This window comes from Bacillus rossius, chromosome 1 (genome assembly GCF_032445375.1).
Source record: "Bacillus rossius redtenbacheri isolate Brsri chromosome 1, Brsri_v3, whole genome shotgun sequence".
In the NCBI taxonomy this organism is placed as follows: Eukaryota; Metazoa; Arthropoda; class Insecta; order Phasmatodea; family Bacillidae; genus Bacillus; species Bacillus rossius.
This window is the reverse complement of record NC_086330.1, coordinates 257,331,119-257,353,674: the sequence shown is the minus strand read 5'-3', so window position 1 is coordinate 257,353,674 and position 22,556 is coordinate 257,331,119. Positions and strand designations below refer to the sequence as shown.

Genomic DNA, 22,556 nt, shown 5'->3' with positions numbered 1-22,556 from the left:
ATCACATCCCTTTGAGCGTATCATAACTTGTAGGAGTAATAACAAAAACTTTTGTCTAAATACATTTTTTATATGACCAACCATAACTGCAAGGGGTGGGGAAAAAACAATGGTTGGAAGACAAAAAAAATTCATAACTCCCTTAGTAAGGACACAATCAAATCCATTCAAATTGTTTGTAAATCTTATAATTTTTATCTAAAATGTTTTTCTGAAACATTTCTTTAATAAAATGGGCCATATGCTGTCAGGGTTTGAAAAAAACACGGGTAGAATTAAAAAAAAATGGGTGCGTGTTTTTATGTACGCGCGTGAGAAGTTATACTTCTTTGGCATTATTAAAAAATAGTTTTTAATTGCATGCAAATAATTAATTACAATAAAATAATAAAAGGGCTGGAAAAAGATAGTCAACACAGTCAATAAAGTTCAGTTTAAATTTGAAAAATTTAATAAATAAAATTTAGAGAATAATAAATATATATGACATAATTTGTACTAAATATTATAAGATTCTTATTCTTAATTTTAAATATTTATTATTGATGGTTTAATATTTTAAAAGAAAATAAATAAATTCAAAAATTTAATTTAAGTTTATTCATTTTTTTAATATTTATTATTTTCTTAATTTAATATTCCCTTTTCATTTTTATCAAAAAGTTTTCATTAGATTTGTTAATTTATTTTTATAATTATTTATTATTTATTCAATTTAATAATAAATATTAAATTTTAATATTTTAATTTGATGTTTGATTTTAATTTTTATCACAAATTTTTTATAAAATGTTTTGTTAAATTTATTTCTTTATTTTGTTAATATTAAATAACCAATATATATTATATTGGAGCACTTGAAAAAGTATATAAGCACAATTTTTTTTTACTAATATTTACGATAAGTAAATAATATAAATCAAAATATTCAATTTAAATCACTACTGAATATAATTTATTAGCACATATATAATTCGCACTTGTATGAAACTAAAACACGTGTTGTGAATGTAGAAACTAGAAACATGTGGATAAATATTATAAATATGAAAACTGATCAGAGGCAACGAGCTTGCCAACATGCACGACTAATAGAGGTTCTATTTATATTTTGTTGGTAGCTCTTTTTCGAGACTTAATGAGCGGTTTAGCGGGCAGCTTTTACCTGTTAAATTTGTGTTACAGTGATGCGCGCGCATCTTAAAATTTCACTCTCATCATTTTTTCATAACGCGCCTAAAGAAGTATAACTTCAAAAAAGTAAAAAAAAAAAAAAAAAACCTACCGCCGAGTTTTGAACCACGGCCCTTCAGCATATTGACCGCACAGTATAACCACTGCTCTGACAGAAGGTTACGAGGAAAATGTGTATTATATTTGATGTAATACCAAAATAATGTGGTTTTTTTTCAAACCTTGGAATTTACTCTTTACTATGACTATTTTAGTTTACCAAAATAAATTCCATGGTAATTTCACTATCATAAAGTTTCATTTGGCACACCAATACGTTTGGTATGTCCCCTAATGTGGGTTTATATTCATACACGTGGGTCCGCCATCTTCCTGTGAAAATGTCGTCACATGGTGCGCGCGCAGCTTCAACCTGTTAATTATGTGTTACAGTGATGCGCACGCATCTTAAAATTTCACTCTCATCATTTTTTCATAACGTGTCTAAAGAAGTATAATTTCAAAAAATAATTTCTGTACAATGTACACTATCAAATTCATTCTGATTTATTGTAAAACTTTGGATTATTATCTACATTTTTTGTTTGAAATAATTTTTTTATATAACCTACATGATTGCAAGGGGTAGAATAAACCGGGTTTGAATTACAAAAAATTCATAAATCCCTTAGTAAGCACACTATAAAATCCATTCCAACTGTTTGTAAATCTTATAATTTTTATCTAAACCTTTTGTCCGAAACAATTTTTGATAATACAAACTATTATTGCAAAGATTTGAAAAAACCTCGGGTGGAATAAGAAAATAAATAAAACTTCTCTACCATGTACACTATCGAAACCATTTTATTTTTTTTAACTTTCTAAATATTGACTAAAACTATTTTTATCTAACCAACCATTACTGCAATGGGTGTAAATAACCAGATTTGAAAGTAAAAATAATCATTACTTGTTTTAAATAGATATCCTTTCAGATCCGTTATAATTTGTTGTATAAATCCTAAACTTCATTCAAAACTTTGGCTGAAACAATTTTTGATGAAACAAATTATTACCGTTAAATTGAGGTTTAAAATTTAAAAAAATTCAAAAATTTTTTAGTATCAAATTGTTTCAAATTTATTTTTAACCATCTTAATATTATCTTAAACCTTTGTGCAAAGCAAATTTTATACGACCACATTATTAGCGCAAGGGATGAAAAACAGTACCTATTTTAAGATAAAAAAATAATTAATAATTACCTTTTTGGCATATTATATGAAATACGTTCTAAGCTATTCAATGCTGGATACATTGAGTTTTAAATATTCATAATATTTTCACTGCATTTAAAATGAGCAAGTATTTAATCATTATTTTGTACATTAAGTTCTTAAAATGTTCCAGAATATCATAGAAGTTTCCAAAATATTTCCCAAATAAATAGATACTTTGAAATATATCTATGCCTGTAGGATGTGCTGAAAGTGATATATTTTTTTAAAGTTTTGAGTCAAATATAAAAAGAAAATTATTCTCGAATATGAATGTCCAATTTGAATAGTAAAAAAAAAAGAGTTGGCAGTTCATTAAAAAATAACCTCGTAGTGTAACAAATATGTATGGAAATAGAAATTGGACAAATAATACTGAAGTAAAAGGGTTAATTAGGTCAAATCAACTACAATAACTTCTCGTAAAATGTTTGTTTGAATATATATGCATGCACACACACATACACTCTCGTACACACACATGCTAATAGCCTATGGCTTCTCTAATGCAATTTCAGAGTACTAGTCGACCCGTGCAGAATTCCGCAGTGCGGACCAAATAGTTTGGTGTGGCATTCCTTTCTTTACCTTGGTGTGATGATGAATCAAAGTTAAATCCAGGCCATGGATCAAGCATATGTATTTATTGAATAAATCTGGATGACACAGTTGTATTTGTAAGAAACAATGCAATTTTATTTTAGTTTTACATTAAATGGAAGTTGAAAGTTCCTCAATGTTAATGAACCTGCAATGTGCACAAAGAATTTATTCAAGTATTGAGTATTGTGACTAACTGATGCCATGAGAAGTAAATGTAAGAGGTTATGTTTATGATACAAATTATCAACAGTAATTTCAAACGTACTTACTTATAAGAAAAGTCTGATGTGCCAGAAGTTTTGGTTAAGTTGAAGGATCCTCTACGATTTCTTTATCATAAGTTCTATTTACTATGACCTAAGTGAAATTTAAAAAAAAAATATGTAAATGCTGATGTTTCCAGTGGATATCCGATTCAATATTTATCGATTCCGATGCAATATCTATCGAAAAATCGATGCATCCATTAAAGGACCTCTTCTTAGATGATTTTAAATCTCAAATTTAAGAGAAGTGGTACATTTTTAGACAGTGGGTCTATTTTTTGTCATTAGCCGGCATGATAAACTTTAAAATGAGGGTTAAATCATGGAATTTGATAAAGGAATAAGGATGATCTCGCGGACCGACAGAAAAACCGGCTAGAGAAATAATATATAAGATTGCTGCTACCCTTGGTGGAAAAGTTTTTAATTTATTCCAAACAGTTTTACTAAATAAATAGACAATAAATTATCAGGTGCATAAAAGATTCAATTTTTAAGATTGATTTTTTTGGGTTTGTTATACATAAGCCTTTTTAATTTTTAGTATATATTATTTGATTTTATAACTTCAGTTTTTTAGTGTTTAAGAATATATTTTACCTTGATGATACACACACACGTGCGTGCTTACCTGCACATGCATGTGCATGCACATGCGTGCATTTGCATGTGGTCATGTGTGTGCATGCATGTATGCTCGTGTGTGTGCACGCACATGTGTGTATGTGTGTGCATGCTTATGTGTGTTTGTGTTAGGGATGGGTCGGGACCGGTTCTCGGTTCTCGGTTCCTACGGTTCTCAGCATTTTAACCGGCACCGAGAACCGCAGCTAAAATGTCGGTGCCAGTACCGGTACCGGCAGTATAGCAAAACCCTTTACGAAAAAAGTCCACTACTACTTAACTGCAGCATGAAATAGCTCAACTCATGTCCAATTCACATATGAATTAGTTTTTTGGACTTCTGTGGAATAATATTCATCTCTAACTATAAAATAAATTACACGTGAAAAAATTTAATGTTCTCGTCACATCTGTAAACAAAGTACGTTTTACTATCAAAACATAACAGTTGAAGGTGCCATAGATGTAGTTCATAGATGTGTGCAACTCTATAACGTGCCTCAGCAGAGATGTAAGAACAGAAAGACGCCATGTTTGTTTCATTTTGTTTTTAAAAATTGGCAGTTAATTGAGTCGTTGACAGGTAAGTAAGGGTGACTGGTGTATAAAGAACAATTAAAAGGGCAAAATTCCACAGAATATTTGTTTAATAGAATTAATGATTGATTAAAAATTTTCCGTAATAATTTTTGGCATTCTAAAATTTTATGCTTTTTGTGCAGTGCTTTGGAGTGTAAGTTCACTGCATCTGCAGCCATCTAGCGTAATGGCTAGTAATTTTCTCTTTTAGGTAAACGGGATTTTTTGAAGGGGGAAGGTTTTTTTTTACTAAAGTGGTGTATGGATGTGTAGATGTATTTTACTATGGGCTGGTCAAACGAAATGCTTGTTGACACTTGTAAAGTATAATTATTCTGGCCAAATAGAGCAAATTGTGTAAGAAATGGCATCAGAAGTGTGGCAGTAATTTACTGTTGACTGTGCAAACAAACTGAATTCAATGTAGGCAATAAGTTTGATGGACAATTTAATATTTTAATTCTTTGAAAGTTCACCTTCATTGTATTTATTTCCATTATTGTAACATTTTCTTTTTATTCCTATGTTTTAAAGGAGGGTGTATGTAGATTTATTGAGATAACTACTAGTTTAATATAGAAAATTTTAGTTTTATTAAGTGTTCTCTATATTATTTTGAATTAATTTTTTTATTAATACATACCTATTACATTTTTAATAGGTTGGATTGTTTACTGTAGCTTGAAACAATAAATTGTTGAAGATATAAGTCTGGATACAGGATTTTTAGTGTTGGTTTTGTAGCCAAAACAATAAATAGTTTATTACTTAAAACACCTCATAAATAATGTGTGAATAATATTTATTTTATGGTTTAAGTCAGAACCGAGAACCGAGAACCGAGAACCAATTTTTAAGAACCGGGAAAAAACAGGAATTGACCCATCACTAGTTTGTATATATGAGGCCATGTGGCAGTCCCTTCCTCTCATCATTGTAATTGTCCTGTGAACTGGCACTCTGCGCAATTAACATGTCTCTCTTGACAGGTGTTTACGGTGCAACTGTGCCCAAACATTATTTCTTTTTGCATGAAATTTCCCACACTTTCAACCAAAAAACATTCAGAAACCAAACTGCAGCCATTGTTTGTGTTTATAAAGTTTATGTTTTATATTCCTTCAGCCCAGCACAAAACGTGAGTGATAGTTTTTTTTTAGAAGAAACTGACAAATAGTTGCTTTTCATCTCTTCGCTCTCTGCGGGAAACGGATGAGTAAAAGAAATCAAATACTACAGTCCACTTGTATCCATGAAACTCTTCTAGTAAACTGCAACCCTTATTTGAGGGTGACCTTTAAGGTAAAAATTTTAAATTTTAATGCCCAAAATTAAAGGTGCGGACCATTTGCAGAGGCAACCCTTTTGCAGGTGAATACAGTAATACATAGAGGCACAAGTGTCTTTTTATATTTATTCTATAGCAGAGTACTCTTGAAGCACACATGCATCTGCTGGAAAACTTAAGTCTATTTAGCAGTGAGACTGAAACATATGCAGCCCATTCCATATGCTATTTCATGAGCCCGGGTCCTTGGACACCTTGATGTGTTAAAGTCATGCCCCAGGCTGGTGGTGACATGGTGACATGTGGTTATCTGTGCAGCTGGCGCATGGAGCGGACCCCTTCCTCAAGAACCAGGAAGGCCAGTCCCCGCTAGAGCTGGCATCCGCGGAGGATGTACGCTGCCTTCTGCAGGATGCCATGGCCTCGCAGCAGAGCGTGCCCTCTGTTGCTGTCGCCTCGCCGTCGCCCCCTGTCGCCACGGAGACAGTGATCATGCCATCAGGGGCGTCCATGACCCTGTGCATCCCGGTGGCGCGGTCGGGCTGCCTCTCCCCACTCCCGGCTGTGGAGGGCTGCTGCGCAGAGCCTGCGCGGGCCGAGGGCAGCCAACAAGATGGGGCTAGCGTGGGCACCGTGGCAGGCTTCCTCGCCAGGTCAGTCCCTTTCTGCTGGCCTGCCACTGTCTGTATTTATTTAGCACCCATGTAAGTCTTCGACAAGATGTAGTAAAACATGCTATTATTAAGTCATAAAACCACCATAGTAAAAAAAAAAATGTATCGCAATGTAAATTGTGGCTTTGCATTCACCCAATGTTGTAACCTCAAAGCTATGTTTATAAGATGTAAAATTGTTACCTAGATTGTGTTAACCATCCTCTTAGTAAGTGATGCTCCTACAATTATTTTCCACAAGCCCTCTAAGCCTCCATTATCAACTAGTTTAAACTGTGGCAAATCTCGTGCTTATTGCTCACAATAGTTCACATTATCACTGATTTTGTATACTGTTGTTTGCTGTGAGTAGAATTTTAGAATTTATAAAGGTGTAAAAATATTAACAAAAATATTTTTATTAATTTTAAATAATAATTGTTACTGCAGTTGTTTGAAATGGTTGTGTTTGCTTTTTAGTAGGCCTCCTTGCGCATTACCTGAAATGGGTATGTATTTGGTAATACACTTGTAGCTCTCCATTGTAACTCCAAGGACTTTGACCTCGCCGAGGTTCTCCACAACGAAGGAACCGTCCGGCTGTGCAATCCGCCGTGAAACTAAATGTTTAATTAAAAAGTGGGCATCGTAATTATGCAAATTATTAAAAACCGCGATGAGTTGATTCTTTTGCATCCGGAAAGCCAGGTTGCATTTAGAATGCGCATAACCACATATTTCACCAGACAGGTGACAGTGATCGAGCACCGTCTGCCCAGCCAATACCTTCTGACAGATATGGCAATGTGTTTGACTCGCAAGCCTTGCAGAGACGGCCGGAGTCGAGGTCTTAACAGCTATGGTCTTTGAATAAATATTGCAAACCCACTTTCACATTGAAACTAATTCTGTGACCATTTCAGCAATACAATTATCACCCTCGAATTGCACATACTTGGTCAAAGAGCTATCGTACCCACACACTAACAAAATGCTACATGCATAAGGCACGTGTTCGTTTACCCATGTGGTGCTAGAAGACTCGTCACCGGGCAAACAGGTGGAGAAAGGTTTAAGGTAACACTCAGTGTCACAATACGCAATAAAGCTGAGACAGATCTGTTTTGCAATGTTTGTAAATTGCAAATACTTGTTCTCTTCTGTAGGGAAACAGGTCCGCACTGCTTGATGCTGGCTGCAGAGAACAGTGTGTGAATTTAATCTGTCTTCGCTTGTAAAATACTGAAGACAGCGCTCACAAATCCATTTCTTATTATTAGGGACAGGTACTTTTCGTGATCGTGAATCGCCGTTGTTATTTCGCGAATTTGGCCTTTTTTTTCTTTTTTTTTCCCCCCAAAGAAAATGTAAATTTTGCGATTTTCCACTGTTTCGTCGCGAATTTGGTCAAAATTTCGTTATTTGAAGCTTAAATTGCCACAAACACACATAATTTAGATATAATTCTAATTCATCTTCCGTTCGTAACACCAGCGCACCAATAAAAAAGAAAACAATAAAACACTACATAAAAATACATTTCACCGTGCCGACAACATTACTAGGCAAAACTTGGTAAACAATTTATTTTCTCCAGCCATAACCACAAAAACCACATTCTGTGGCAATAATATCATGGCGAGGTTAACGACCACAGATGACAGTAATCCAGGACCGTTTAAATTTTGCATTTTAACATTAGAAGCTTCAACATTTGTTTCTCATGCCATGAAGTTATCAAAACAAAACGCGTTACTCAATAAACGTGTAACCAACGTAGCAGTATGAGAATGCGAGAAATAACGCGATCGTTTACGAAAAATCAATTGTTGTTCAATTATACAATCAATCGTGTTTGGTAAATAAAGTCGATACCACGTTCGGAACGCGAAAATTTTAATATCAACGAAAATTACAAGCGTGTTTTTTCTTCATAATTTACTTAACCATAAAATACTTCAGGCAATTTTAAACTGCAACAAACAAATTGATGGATGTATGTAATTTTTTTTCTTCGGTTGTGTTAGGTTACTGCACATGCGTGCATTTATTATTGTTTGGTGGCTATTCATTGCGGTAACTGAACGAATATCGTGTTGACAGTTTTCTCGCTGCTTCGCGATGCCGAAGTATGACATAAACGCCCTAGATAGGGCCAAAGAATTTTCTTCTGATGGTCTCTATTTGACAGATAAGGCATTTTTATTTTGTAAATACTGTAATTGCAGAGTCAGTTGGGGCCATAGAGACTCAATTGTTAAGCACATAAGCAGTAAAAAGCACAAAAAGTCACGCATTTCTTCTGCTGCTACTGTAGTACTGCAGCATATTATTGGTGCTTGTGCGCAGCAAGCAAAAAAGGAAAACTGAAGCGCATCGTTTTGCTATGGAGACCACTGAGGTGTTCCTCAAAGCGAACATCCCACTTCATAAACTTCAGGACCCCAGTATTTTAAGCTGGATGAAGAAATACGTTGGTTTGTATTTATGCCTACATCAATATCTGTAATCATGGAGTGGCTTAAATTTAGAAGCTCTCAAAACCAAACCCAACTTAACCTAGTTGGAAATGGGCATTTTAAAACTAACCTATGCTAAACTTACCAAATATAAAATAAGACTTACCTAAAACAACCAAACCTAACTTTTTTGGCCTAGCATACCACCTGAGTTAGGAATATATTTATTGACAAACCTTCCCTCTAAACCCAAAAGTTTTGACATTCTGGAAGAGTAGCTAATCTTGTCTTTAAAGCTTTTGAGTTTGAAGGGTTTTCACTTCTAAATGTTAGTTTTAAACATTTTATGATTCATAATTGAGTTTATTTAATGTTTTCTTGAAAAATGGTGTGCTTAGATACATTTTGCCGCTTTTTTTCCTCACTGCTTTTGGCATTTTTCCTCACCGCTTTTGGCATTTTTGCTCACCGCTTTTCACTAATTTTACTCACCGAAAAGTTCCTATCCCTTCTTATTATGTGTCTGGGACAGTTGAGTATGTAATAATCTGGACATTTATTTAATGTAAACAAATGTAGGTGCTCTGTCGCGGCACTCGAACGAATCGCCAAGATATTTACATGTCTCTCTCTTCGCTCACAGGATACGCAAAGAGTCCGGATCGAGAATTCAGATTTGTCACTAAAACATTCGTCAACGATATTCTCCTTAGAATCTACGCAAGCGGTAACATTAATGGAAATATCATTGTTCCTCTCAAATGTTTTAATCTGATGCAGAGTGGAGGGAAACGTCAAGCCATTTGTATTAAAATACACGAGTGGATTTGGATACGAAGTGGCTCGAGTAACTTTGCCTTCCATGGTCGACACACCTGCCATGACGGCATACAGGAAACAGTACTGCTCAGGACACTCAATGTTAACACAAGCTTTCCTATTGGACAAAAACACCGGCAATTTCGTGTGCGCTGCGCTAACCGTGAAAACTCTATAGCTTGAAACATGTACATCCATGTTAATCAATCTTTTTAGAGCCCAGCCACTGCCACGTGCTGCGAAATCACTAACGTGTTTATTGATTTCCGGAGTTAATGTTAAATCTTAGATTTCCCCTACCTCATCAGAGTACAGTACCGCAGTTGAGTGAGTCGTGAAATGAAAAGTTTCACTCTCGTTTCCTTCCGCAGATTCCTTAGCTTGAAACATGTACATCCATATTAATCAATCTTTTTAGAGCCCAGCCACTGCCACGCGCTGCGAAATCACTAACGTGTTTATTGATTTCCGGAATTAATGTTGAATCATAGATTTCCCCTATCTCATCAGAGTGCAGTACCGCGGTTGAGTGAGTCGTGAAATGAAAAGTTTCACTCTCGTTTCCCTCCGCAGATTCCTTAACAAATGAATCCGAGAGTGAAACATAAACTTTAAAGGGGCGAATTAAGTCGTTAGTTAAGTCCAGAAAGGGAAGCCTACATCTCTGTAGAAACCGGTCCAAGTCCGGATCGACATTGTCAATGTCATTTCCAATTCGAAAGTCCACTATCTTGTTAGCAAATGCAGTGTTCAAGGTAACACCCTCCAGGCGAGGCAAGACTTCGGGCCCCTGCGCCAACTCCATCCCTGACCCCCGTCCACCATCGCGAGAGGCAGAGATAGAAGGCTCAGCTTCATTAAGACGGAGTCACTTTGCCTTGGGGGAGGAAGAATGGGAAGATATAGTAAGAGAGAAGAGAGAAAAGAAAGAAAGAAAAACTGGAAATTACGTTCAACAGTGAGCACAAAGCTAAAACAAAAAGAAAAGAAAAAATGTAGTAGACGTATGTATGGAGTATGGATTTGTCATCATTTAAAATTAAATATTTTTTTTATGCTTCAAACACAAAGTTAGATTGTGTACGGAACTGAATTATAGCTCTCTCCCATCCGTTTGCAAGATATTAAAAAAAGTAAATGAGAATATCTCTAGATGGCAATATTTTCTAAAAAAAATATTTACGTAATGAATAGGAGACGTTAATAAAATAATAAATTATAGACAGTAAATACATAAGAAATTAATAAGAGTTAATTAACGCAAAACACTGTGTTACTAAAATATGAAGAAAGTTTTATAAAGGTTAAGTTTAATATTATTTTCATGTTAAGTGAAAAAAAGAATATTTCCATTCAAAATGATATTATCCTAACATTACAAACAGGTTAGTAAATAAATTTACAGTTACAGTATCTTACCTTAGCTGGAGGACACGTCAGGCGCAGGCAGTGCAGGCAGTGTAGGCAGTGCAGGCAGTGCTGTCAGGCGGAAGCAGCCAGGCGACTGATCAGAGACTGTGTTGGTTCACCGTCTGTGCCCCGTATATATCAAAACACATTTTCAAAATGGCTGCCAGTGTATTTTTTTTATTTTTACACTGCAAGCGCTCTCACCGCAGCGCGTCAATTCTGGTTATTTTTACAACTTACCACCCCTCCCCCCTGACTGATGTAACCCCAGAACGTCATCTCGGTGCTTTTAACTCGAACAAAATGATCAGGCTAGTATTCAAATAATATATAGAAATTTGATTATATACAGTTTTATTTGACAGTCACTCTTCAAACCAACAATCATACTATAATTAGTTAATAAAGAACTCAAATACACACAAAAAAAAATAATTACACACACACACACACATATATATATATATATATATATATATATATATATATATATATATATATATATATATATATATATACTTACGTAGAATGCTCTGATATTAGACCATACTTACGTGTGTTTTAAATTAGAAATAAATCTATACTAATATTATAAAGCTGAAGATTTTGATTGTTTGTCTGAACGCGCTAATCTCAGGAACCACTGGTCCGATTTGAAAAATTCTTTCAGTGTTGGATAGTACATTTATCGAGGAAGGCTATAGGCTATATTATATTATCAATAACATTAGGGATCCTTACTAAAAGTCAAATTTAGAATCAAATGCGTTGGAGGGGGTTAGATACAACATGCAGTACACGTACGAAGTGTGTGCCGCAGGCGCTGGAAGTTTATTTCCTATTGCCCATTAACATTGTTGCCACGCACTAGGTGCCATATCATTCTTAATTTTCCCATACAAGTAAAAAACACCCGTGTGATGTTAACAACGAAGCAATCAGTACCCTCATAAGAGTTCAATTAGTATTTAAATACTTTTTATCACTTTAAATCGCAAACCTAAACTATTGTTTTTTTTCCTCTCTCTGTGTTTAATTTGGTTTTTTATTGCCCTTTTTTTCAAGTATATATATTTTACAGACTTGAAACTTCACAGTAATGTTCCTTATGTTATGTTACGCAGGATGACATATTCCAAAAATTAGATCCCATGGGTGGTTAAAACCAGGCAACAGTGGGTACTTTGTCTGCATGAGAACAGGATTTTGCATTCCTCATGCCTTCTGCGTCTCCATGGCAACGGGCATCGCGCGGCAGTGGCGTACCCACAAGGAGGGGCATGTATAATGAGCGGCTCAAGAGTGATCTGCCTGTAGACTGCCGTAGCGAAGTACGGGTACATCAGTAGTACGTTGCGTGCACGAGTCGGGAAACCATCGGTACTATTCATTTTCTCACCGGTACATTATACAGCATTGTAATAAATTGTCACTGAATTTTTATTTATTTACCATTACTGTAAATGGGAGATGTGGCTTAATTTTTTTTCCATTACTATTGCCGTGCGAAGCCGGGTGGGGCAGCTAGTATATGTATGAAGACTTTTTTCACAAACAACGTATTTAATAAACAAAAAAAGTTACGTGAAATTAACACAAGTCATATGATATTAGGGGTGTGTGAATATTCGTAAATACGAATAGTTGCGAATAGTAACTGACTAACTATTCGCATTCGTAAGTCGAATAGCAAAATTTAAATTTGCGAATACCCTATTGGCCCAAATATAAGGCGACCTGCAGTTTCAGGAGGCCAAACAAATGTAAAAATAATTTTGGTATAAATTAACGTAAAAATTCATTAGACATGCATTTTGTGTTGATAAATCCTTTTTGCATTTATGTATAACACATTTAACTTTCCGTTTCACTTAAGCTACATATTACTATTTAGTAGTGTGCTAAACGTAACAAAGAAAACAAAGAATGCAGCTTGCCAGAACAAAACAAGTGGCTAGGTGCCATGGTAAAGCATACGGCCATGAATAACTTCGGTGACGTGACCGCGAATATTTGTCCATATTACTCTCTGACAGAGAGTCTCTGTCCTATGCATTTTAAAGAATAATCTATGAAAATTGTGTTGTTTGAAAGGTTTTTACATAAATAATGAGTGGATTACTGTGAAATTATTAAAATAGCTTTTGAAGCAACGTACCAAACGTCTGTAAATATGGCGTCTTCGTGCGTGTTCGGCAATGTTCGTTTTACAACAAAGTAATATTGTGGAAAGACAGTTGGCAGCTGTGAATTTCCAAACATTACATCCGAAATGTTCTTTACATTTTCTGTTTGTAAACGTAAACAATTGTTCTGAAAATAGCTGTGATATTTTAGTACAAATATTTCCGTTAAAAATCAGAAATTAAATTACCGTCAATGTTAAAACGCGATTGTACACAAAGTACAAATATGAATTGTGTAATAAAAGATTGCCATTTTGAGATGCTTCAACATTCACATTTTTACTCAAGAACAAATATTTTAATTTTCAACTTTAAATTTTTGTGAATTACTGCAATATTGGGTGGATTTATCGTTTTCCCCGTGTGAGGTAACAAAGTTTTAGTTAATATAAAAAGACTTGAACATTGTTTTCTACTGTAGCTTTCAGCTTGGAACTAATGTTTGCTGTGCTATTGTCTTGGGTGCGAAATTAAGGCGACTTCCTATTTTCTCATCTCTTATTTATGTAAAAATGGTCGCCTTATATTCGGACCACTACGGTATTTACATGGCTGTTTTTTATTTCTCGTGGTTCCAAGAGCTTCTGTTTTTACCAGTTTCTAATGTAATTTCCAAAGTATTTAAACATTCTTACTTACATAACCGCAATGTATTTATAAAAGGTTCATTTCAAGAAAAAAATCTAAACCAAAATCATCCTACATTAAACTAACTTGTTTCAAAAGCCAGTCGGTAAACGTAAACACTAAACCATTTCCAAACAAATATAGTTAGCAGGAATGCCAACGACTACCGTATTTTTGATGAACGGTTGCAATTGTTTACAAAACCATTAAAATTAACTGTTTCAAATATATTATTCAATGATAACCTTTTTATATACATACTCATTTTGAGTATTGACGTTAATCACTGAGTTTTTCCGGTCATATATGTTTGAAGTACGATGAAATTAATTTCCCATGCTACTCATTTTTTTTATTCCAAATTTTTCCATTGTGGTAACCAAAAGGAAAAACAATAATTAAATATTATTATTAATGAAATAAGAATTCATGTCCTCAATAACTCTTAAAAAAACTAAGTGAATTTTTTTTTTGTGGTTTCATTCACAGAAAATATCTTGTATAAACTAAATATATGAAAACCCGCCATTGTTCAGTGTGGTAACATATTAAAAAAATATATATATTACAACTATTCGACTTAGAAACTATTCACATTCTATTCAAAAAACTCAGAGTCCACAAAAATCAAATACATACAAAAAAATAATTATATATACACACACACACATATATATATATATATATATATATATATATATATATATATATATATATACATATACACACACACACACACACACACACGTAAAATGCTGTGATACTAGACCACACTAACGTGTGTTTTAAATTAGAAATAAATATTATACATCAAGACGTTTTTTCACAAACAACGTATTAAATGAACAAAAAAAAGTTAAGTCAAATTAACACAAGTAATAAGACTTACAGTTTGTTTAAAATTTTGATGAGTACAGTACGTAGGGCTATTTTGGCATTGTTTACGTCTCTGTCGTATTGGTTCTGCTGAACGTTGTGATCACCATCTTGACTGACGGGTCCCAGATGGCTGAGGTCTCGGGCTCAAGTCTTGCGCGGTGCATACGTTTCGGGGTCTCTTCGCTGACATTTCTTGCACGCTGGTTTTGCAGGCTCGATTATGGCTGATGCACAGTCGGGTGAGTGCAGTTCTGGCAATTTCAAGGCGTGATTGTAGACTTCGTCGACACTGCAATGTAATTAACTGCACAACATCCATACAAAATGCACTGAATAACTTCCAGGGGTAGATCGTTAGTGTCCGGGTTTATAATCTGAACAGTGTGAAAGGGACTGTCACAACTCTCAACATAGTTCTTCAGGATGACATTATTCCAGATTGAATACTCCACCATAGGTAAACCACGAGACAGGTTTTCATACTGGTTACCTGGATTAAATGACATGTTTACTCGACCGAGGCTCAGTCCACACTGAGCTGAGAATCTGAATGTCTTTTAGCATTTATACGTATGAATTCCATAAATAAACTTTGCAATGCATTCAAAGATGGTGTCACAACACGTAAGAGTGTTACATCACGTGTTAAAACACGTAGGAGTGTTACAACACGCTGACTCACACGTAGACTTACAACAGTTCATGCTTTTTTTAGAATAGTTTACGTTTCATCGATAGCTTGATGACGACATATGGCACAAGAGTTAATGCTTTAGACACTGAAAAGTTTGACTCTTTTATTACTTTTGCATGGTAAACACAATACACAAGGCGTGTCCAGGTCGTCATCGTCTCCCAACAAAACATCGCAAGATTTCTTCCGACAATGATCGGTTCCGGTACAGCGCTCTATAAATTTTCATCATTTTTAACCCTAGATGTCCTGAGTTCATCAACGGTTGTTGGATGTTTAGCCAGCAGATGGCATAAGTGCACATAAAAGTTATTATCCTCACAGTGAAATTATGTTAACAGTCTCATGCTAGTATATTGGAATGATTTATCCCAGCACATGCGATAATGTATATTATTGCGACACAATTCAAAGTATACAGGCAGACGTTCACAATCCTTTTCAATGTCATAATATCTAACAGTATTCGACACAGTGCAGGCTAGAATGCACGTAAAGGTATCTGTCTGACAGTCGTACATCATCTGTGGTAAAGTGTCAGTTAACCTAGGATCTGATATTCTGTGTTTCTTCGCTTTTTCTCGCCATCGTCGCGAAGCTAAAGAAATAGGAATGTCATAGAAGTTTCAGACGCTTTGATTATCACTAATACCATCATCTGAAAATTGTTCTGGGTTAGTATCTAAATAACGAACATCCTCGAACGGCGGCATGGTAACGTCCAGATGTTCACCGGAAGCAAGTCTTAAACCTGCGGGATATGGCCCGCGGATGTGTCTAGCCTTTTCCTTCTTGGTCTTGATGAATGGAAACATGGCGGATGTCACTCACCGGAACTTTACCGCGAAGACTGTTGGGTGGCGGCTGGCGGCTGATGTTTAGCCGCGACTGCAGCACCACAGGTGGGCAACCTCGTCTGCGTCCTCGTCTGCGTCTTCGTCGGCGTCCTCGGGGTCGTCCTCGTCGGATTCGTTCACGATATGCAAGTCGCAGATGTCTGTGTTACACGGCACACTCCACGAGTGGTTGCCCCCATCGAGGAAGGTTGAATGTGTGAACGCATCACACGATTCACTCCAGGCAACCACCGTCTTGTTGGGATGACGCAGCTCGCACTCAACAAAATCGTGCTCCTGACCGGGCCACACCTGTACGACCTCTGCTGAGGCCTCGACGAGCAGAGCTGACGGGGAGCACGGGAGGTGTGTGTCTGGCCGTAGGAGGCTCACGCTACAGTTTTGCGTAGTGCAAGGCAGCTCTAGGTGATCTTCCCCTGCGTCGTCGCGAACCAGGTGTCCCAACGATGTGCACACGTGCAAGCACTGCCGACTGTCCGCCGTCTCGAAACTTACTCTACCGTAGCCGAGCAACACATCCTGATACAGCGTGGTCAGATTAAACTGCATCAGGCTTGAAGACTGGCATGAAGAGTGGCTTGAAGAGTGAGTATGCTCCCTACGAGCGACGCGTTCCATTTATAACACCGGAGGACCCACCAGGGTCTGGCGTCGCTTGGCAATGCTCCATCGCCCAAGCCCTAAGCAGCGCAGCGTTATGACGTAAGGAAACGGGCCGTGCACGGGTATTATCTTGCGTATACATTGTATTCAATTTTTTCAGTGACGGACATCCGAGCTCGGTCTACGCATCCTTAATATTAACATGTTTTTTGCACAACTTTGCAAGCCACCTTTTTTGCTCTACGCCTGCCACCATTACAGTTCCTTTAATATGTCCTGTCAGGATGTTTTGCAACGAAGTATACAGAAACAGACCGTCATCCCAATGGATGCCGTGGAAATGCCTAGTTAACCAAGAATTTGTTTTCTGGTAATTTCTGTGGAGGTATTTCCACGAGTATGGTGGTTGAAATGTTCTCGAATTTATCACCCCTTCGTCTTTAGCCAGACTTATCTCTTTTAAGACGAAACCGTGTTGAGAGTAGCAGCCCTGGAGGTTGGCATACAGCATGATGTCCCAGGGAAGACTGTGTTATCACTTACATTACATTAGAATTTTAATAGATTTGTCTCTCGGGTTATAAGAAACCAATCGATCGTGCAGAATTTGTGCGAATGCTTGAGTGCCAACGGGAATATTTCTCGTTGTGGTAATTTCTATTCTACAATCCACGACTCCTCCAATCATCTTATCATTTGGTTTAGACACATCAAACACAAAGAGAAGACCCATATCTTTAAATTTCTACGGGTCGAGAAGTGATGATGATTGACGGCCGTAATATGAGTCTTGAAATTCCGCTTACATATTATACGCTAGCAGATCTATCATTAGGAAAATTACTATCCAGGTTTGTGTACGGGTAGGATTCTGAATTCAAAAACACTTTCACATTCTTAATGTCAACATGATCAAACTTTGATTTATCACCAGCGACGTTGTTTGCCTACCCATTTAAATGTGACCATTATATATCTAGGCTTTTCCGTATTAAAGGACGTTTTCACGGGCCAATGTACCGATTGAGATTGTGGTAGGGCCGGATATTTTTCGAGGCTCCAGGATCGGAAAGCAATGTCTATGTTTTTTCCTTTTTCAACCATTTTAAGCAAACAAATCCTCTGTGCAGTGGAAACGGTTACATGAGGCATTAGCCAGTCGATGCTCATGAGTGTTAGTTTCACAGGCAACGGTTGCGCTGCCGTGTCTAACACCGCATTGTTCTGAGAGTTTAACACCAGTAACACTAATTCTTGTCGAACGTTAATTAAAACGTGTTTATAATCTTCTAAAAATCCCATGAGATTACTCAAAGGCACGCATATTTCAAACTTGCCGCTTGCATTTATGGGTACACTATAGTCGTCAGACAAGCCCCAGCCGGCCATCTTGGAAACAGCTTTTTCACTGGGCGTTAGTGAAAGATAGTTTATAATTGTAGTCACTAATCCAACATCGCGACATTCATCTATCTGTAAATTATTTACCTCGTACGCAATTCTGTTAAACATGTGTAAAATTCCATTTCTAACAATTTTTGTGTATGTAGCGGCCTGGCCATCCGGTTTGACGAATTTTCCGCGGATTCTTAACAGACTTTTGCATGGCAGACAATATGTATCAGAATTCTGGATTGCAATACGTATCTCGGAATTTAATTCATAAGGACCCGAAATGAAGGGGTGGTAGCTATTGATTTCCGTTTTTGTAATATCATTTTCAAATTGAATTGGCTGGTCGACTTGAAGAATGCTGGAATCCATTTTGGAATACCTTGAATTCTAGTTTCTTGAGAAAACGTATATTTTTATGTGTTAACCGCTTGGCGTTTCACTGACTACTGGGTCTGCCTTCGACAGTGCCGGAACCTTTATGAATGCCAAAGTATTTCACTCCCATATTTTTTTTTAAATGCAGACGTAACGTTATTTCTTCGCCTCTAAAATCTATGAGTTTCCTGTTTTGGTCGACTATCCTCACAGACAAACGTGTATTCGTTTAACGATAACGGGAACGTATATGACAGATTTTGGTACTTCGATGACCTTATAACCAGGCGGGACGCTGGGATAAAACTCCTGTATACTCAAGCTAGGTTGTCCGTTTAAATAGCTGGAGCCTATGATATTTTTATCTATTCGTATGACCAATACAGGGGAAATATTGACTGGTTGTGTTGACTCATGCATTCGACCTGTCACGTAAATTTTAGGTTCAAAACCGAGCATTTTTCCGATTGTATCGCTTTCTGTAAAATTGATATCGTAATTACAATGCATATTACATTGCAAGGTATTAGGGTTGCCTCTCAAAATAAATGTTGCATCGTGTGGTAACAGTTCTCCGATGTAACTTTCCAAATCTGAAATTTCATGACTTCCGACGGGAAGAATAATTTGAGACACAGGACCATTGTTTTTCGAAAAACGTAATTTGTTGTTTTTTTTTCGTCAACGTTCGGAATGGAATGGTATGTTTAAAGGCGATGAGCCCTATCTGCCACTCTCCATTCGTAAGGTCCAGGGGTGGGAAATATATGGACCGCAATTCGGAATTTTTTCCTGTTAATATAAGTGAAATTGACATTTCAGGTTAGCTTGCACTACAGTATGGACCACCAGGGTTGGTTGCACTCTGGTAAAGACTGGACGCGTCAATGGCTAGTGTAACTGTGATATTTAAAATTATTTATTTTGCTTCTTATACACGGACACTAGAAATCTTAAACATACATGACCACAGTTCCACAATTTGATTGTCTGTTGTCTATCGTAATTGTAACTTAAGCTTGTGCCTTTCAGGTATTTTCTTAATTCAGATGGTGGTCTGAGGTCGCCATAGCTGTCATAATACAGCGCAGTGCTGCCAGACTTTTTATATGCAACTGATTTTCAACTCGAATGCAGCGTTTTCTAAATCTGTTGTCGTTAGCGGTCTGTGTGGCAGGGTTAAGAGCGTCCCCTCCTACTCCTCACCCCCTTTCTTCGTCTTAGGATACCCCCTCCCACGGCTTTGCAAGGCCTCAAAAATGGTTCCTGACCGTTTTTTTGAACGGTTTGCTAAGGCTTGAATACGTCTGTGATGCTGCACATTTTGTTGCAACAGCTTTGATTATTAGCGGTTGTCATGCTCTTTACGATTCCAGCTGCGCCTCCGATCAAAGAACCGAGTGCTGCCAGAGTTGGAAATAGAAATGGTAGAACACCACCCTTATTATCACGTTTATTTTTCTTATTTTTTTTTATTGTGAATCTTATGCCGGCCCCTAGTTTACGCTTAACACCCATTATTTTACTTACGCTCCAAGCCGTGATCTTTTCACCTAGCTTAGTTTGAGGGCTCTGTGCAATTTGTTTAGCTTTAAGTGCTAAAATGCGCTCTGCTTGATGTCTGTTCTCCAAATCGTTATTCTTTGAGTATGAAATATCGCATTCTTTGCATGCTCTATCTAATTGATTTTTGCCTGGGTCTCCGCGTGCTAAACGTTTATCAAGTTTTGTACCGGGCCGAGAGTACTGATAAGTTGGCAAATGTAGCTCAAAAGGTAATTTATTTATGGTAGGGTTAGTAAGTCCTTTACCCTTTACCCTCCTTCCAGCAAGACGCATATCAGCGTAATGACTTTGGGGGGTATAGATAATACAGATTTATACTTTTTGCGCTTCAGTTGTAACGATGGAAGTAATCCCTCAACATGCCAGTCTTCCGATCGAAATTATTCACGATGATTTTATAAGTAAACGAGAACAACGCCACGGACCTCTGTTGCCGAATACCATAAGATGTATAATTGCCGGACCTTCAAATAGCAGGAAAACATGTATTTTACTTTCGCTTATACAACATCCTAACGGAGTGCGTTTCGAGATTATTTATTTGTATAGCAAGAGCCTAGAACAACCAAAATGTAAACGTTTGGCGCAGGTGCTGTCTCATGTGCAAGGTATTGAATTTTTTCAATTTCGTGAAAATGAAGAGGTAGTGCCGCCAAGCAAAGTGCTACCAAATTTGATTATAATTTTCGATGACATTGGGTGTGAAAAACAGGCAATAGTTCAACAGTATTTTTCCATGGGGCGGCATGTCTCATGCGACTGTTTTTATTTTATTCAAACTTAGTCAAACCCGAAAACAGTTGGTTCGGGATAATGCTAATTTGATAATTTTATTTAAAATGGATCTTCTAAATCTTCAACATGTTTACCACGAGCTTGTCACAACTGACATGTCATTCGATAAATTTAAAGATGTTTGTGTTCGCTGTTGGAATAGCAATGATGGTTAAGGTTTCCTAGTAATAGGTAAGGATTTTCCTCTACAAAAAGGTTGTTATCGCTGTGGCTTCGATCACTTCATAGTGTAACCTTCGTGAAGAAGGAACTTGGGCATCTCCAAATTTGGGAGCGGCGGGAATAAACGTCAGCAACAGTCATGTCTGACTCTTACGGAAGATAGGCAGTCAGGTTGGCGGGAAATGTTTGCGCAGTGTAGGTGATCCTCGTAACGCGGTGGATGCTGCCACAAAGAATTACATAGATGTAGCTTCCGGTGCCACCGCACATGCAATTAGTACAATGGAGAATAATTTAGAAACAGACTTGGGTCTACTAAAAAAAAGCCTCTCCTACGCAGAGAATCTTAATAACAATTTGGTAACGTATCTATGTCAGTTTGACAAGAAGAGTACAGATGTTTTCGATAAAATTCGGGACAATTTACCCGAGAAGGAAGTTCTACATGAGTTGAAAAATCTGGTATCTGTCAGTAGTGATGAGCTGAAAGTGATTTTTACGGATGTGAATGATCTCGTTAGCTCGTCAAGTGACTTGCAAAGGAGTTTGGGAAGTTACTTGCGTCAGGCGGATAGTGATACGCGCGAGTCATTGGCCAAGATTCTAGAGCTGTTGAAGGCTCTGTCAACTGGCGGTTGCAATAGGAACTTTAGCGAGCTAAAGAATATTTTTCTGACTAAACACAACAAGGCTATATATATACACAAACAACACTTTGAAGCAATCAAAAATGCTTTGGTCTCTACATACGAAAAACACTCTGATACGACTGCATACCTAAAGCAGGTTTATGCCACGGATCGCGCGACATTTACAGAGCTTTTAACACTCGTGGGCGAGCAACCGAAGCGTGTAAGTAAGGAAATAGTGTCCGGTATGGAATTTCAATTTATTACTTTGATGAGTTCTCTACGCGAAGATAATGCTAAATTTTTTAAGGAGTCTCTATCAAGTATTGAGGATATAGTTGATAGTCTCGTTAGTGGAGCTACTTCATGTTCTCAGTTTCCACATATCATTAATCAAAGCTTGAATGCAATAAGAAATCGTCTAGACCTATTGTATAACCTGTTGGGAACGAAGCTAGCGGCCAGACCTGAGAACCAGCCAGCACGGTCACCATCTGTATCGCTTCTGTTTTAAGAGGTCCATCGGTGAATTTGCCGGGTGTAAGACCATCTTCAGCTCCGCTCCCGAGCATTACCATACCGGTGCAGCTTCCCGTTATACCCAGTACCACTACTGCGCTTAAAAGGCACTCTT

General features: G+C 37.0%; 1 protein-coding gene across 1 annotated transcript in view; it reads left to right on the top strand.

Annotated features, from left to right (window-relative positions):
* LOC134527505 (poly [ADP-ribose] polymerase tankyrase-like) overlaps window positions 1-22,556 on the top strand; it is a 269,207-nt gene that overhangs the window by 162,907 nt on the left and 83,744 nt on the right. Inside the window, exon 13 of the mRNA XM_063360229.1 lies at window positions 6,132-6,466. Within this exon, the coding sequence (XP_063216299.1) occupies window positions 6,132-6,466 (335 nt within the window). The remainder of the gene's footprint in view (window positions 1-6,131; window positions 6,467-22,556) is intronic.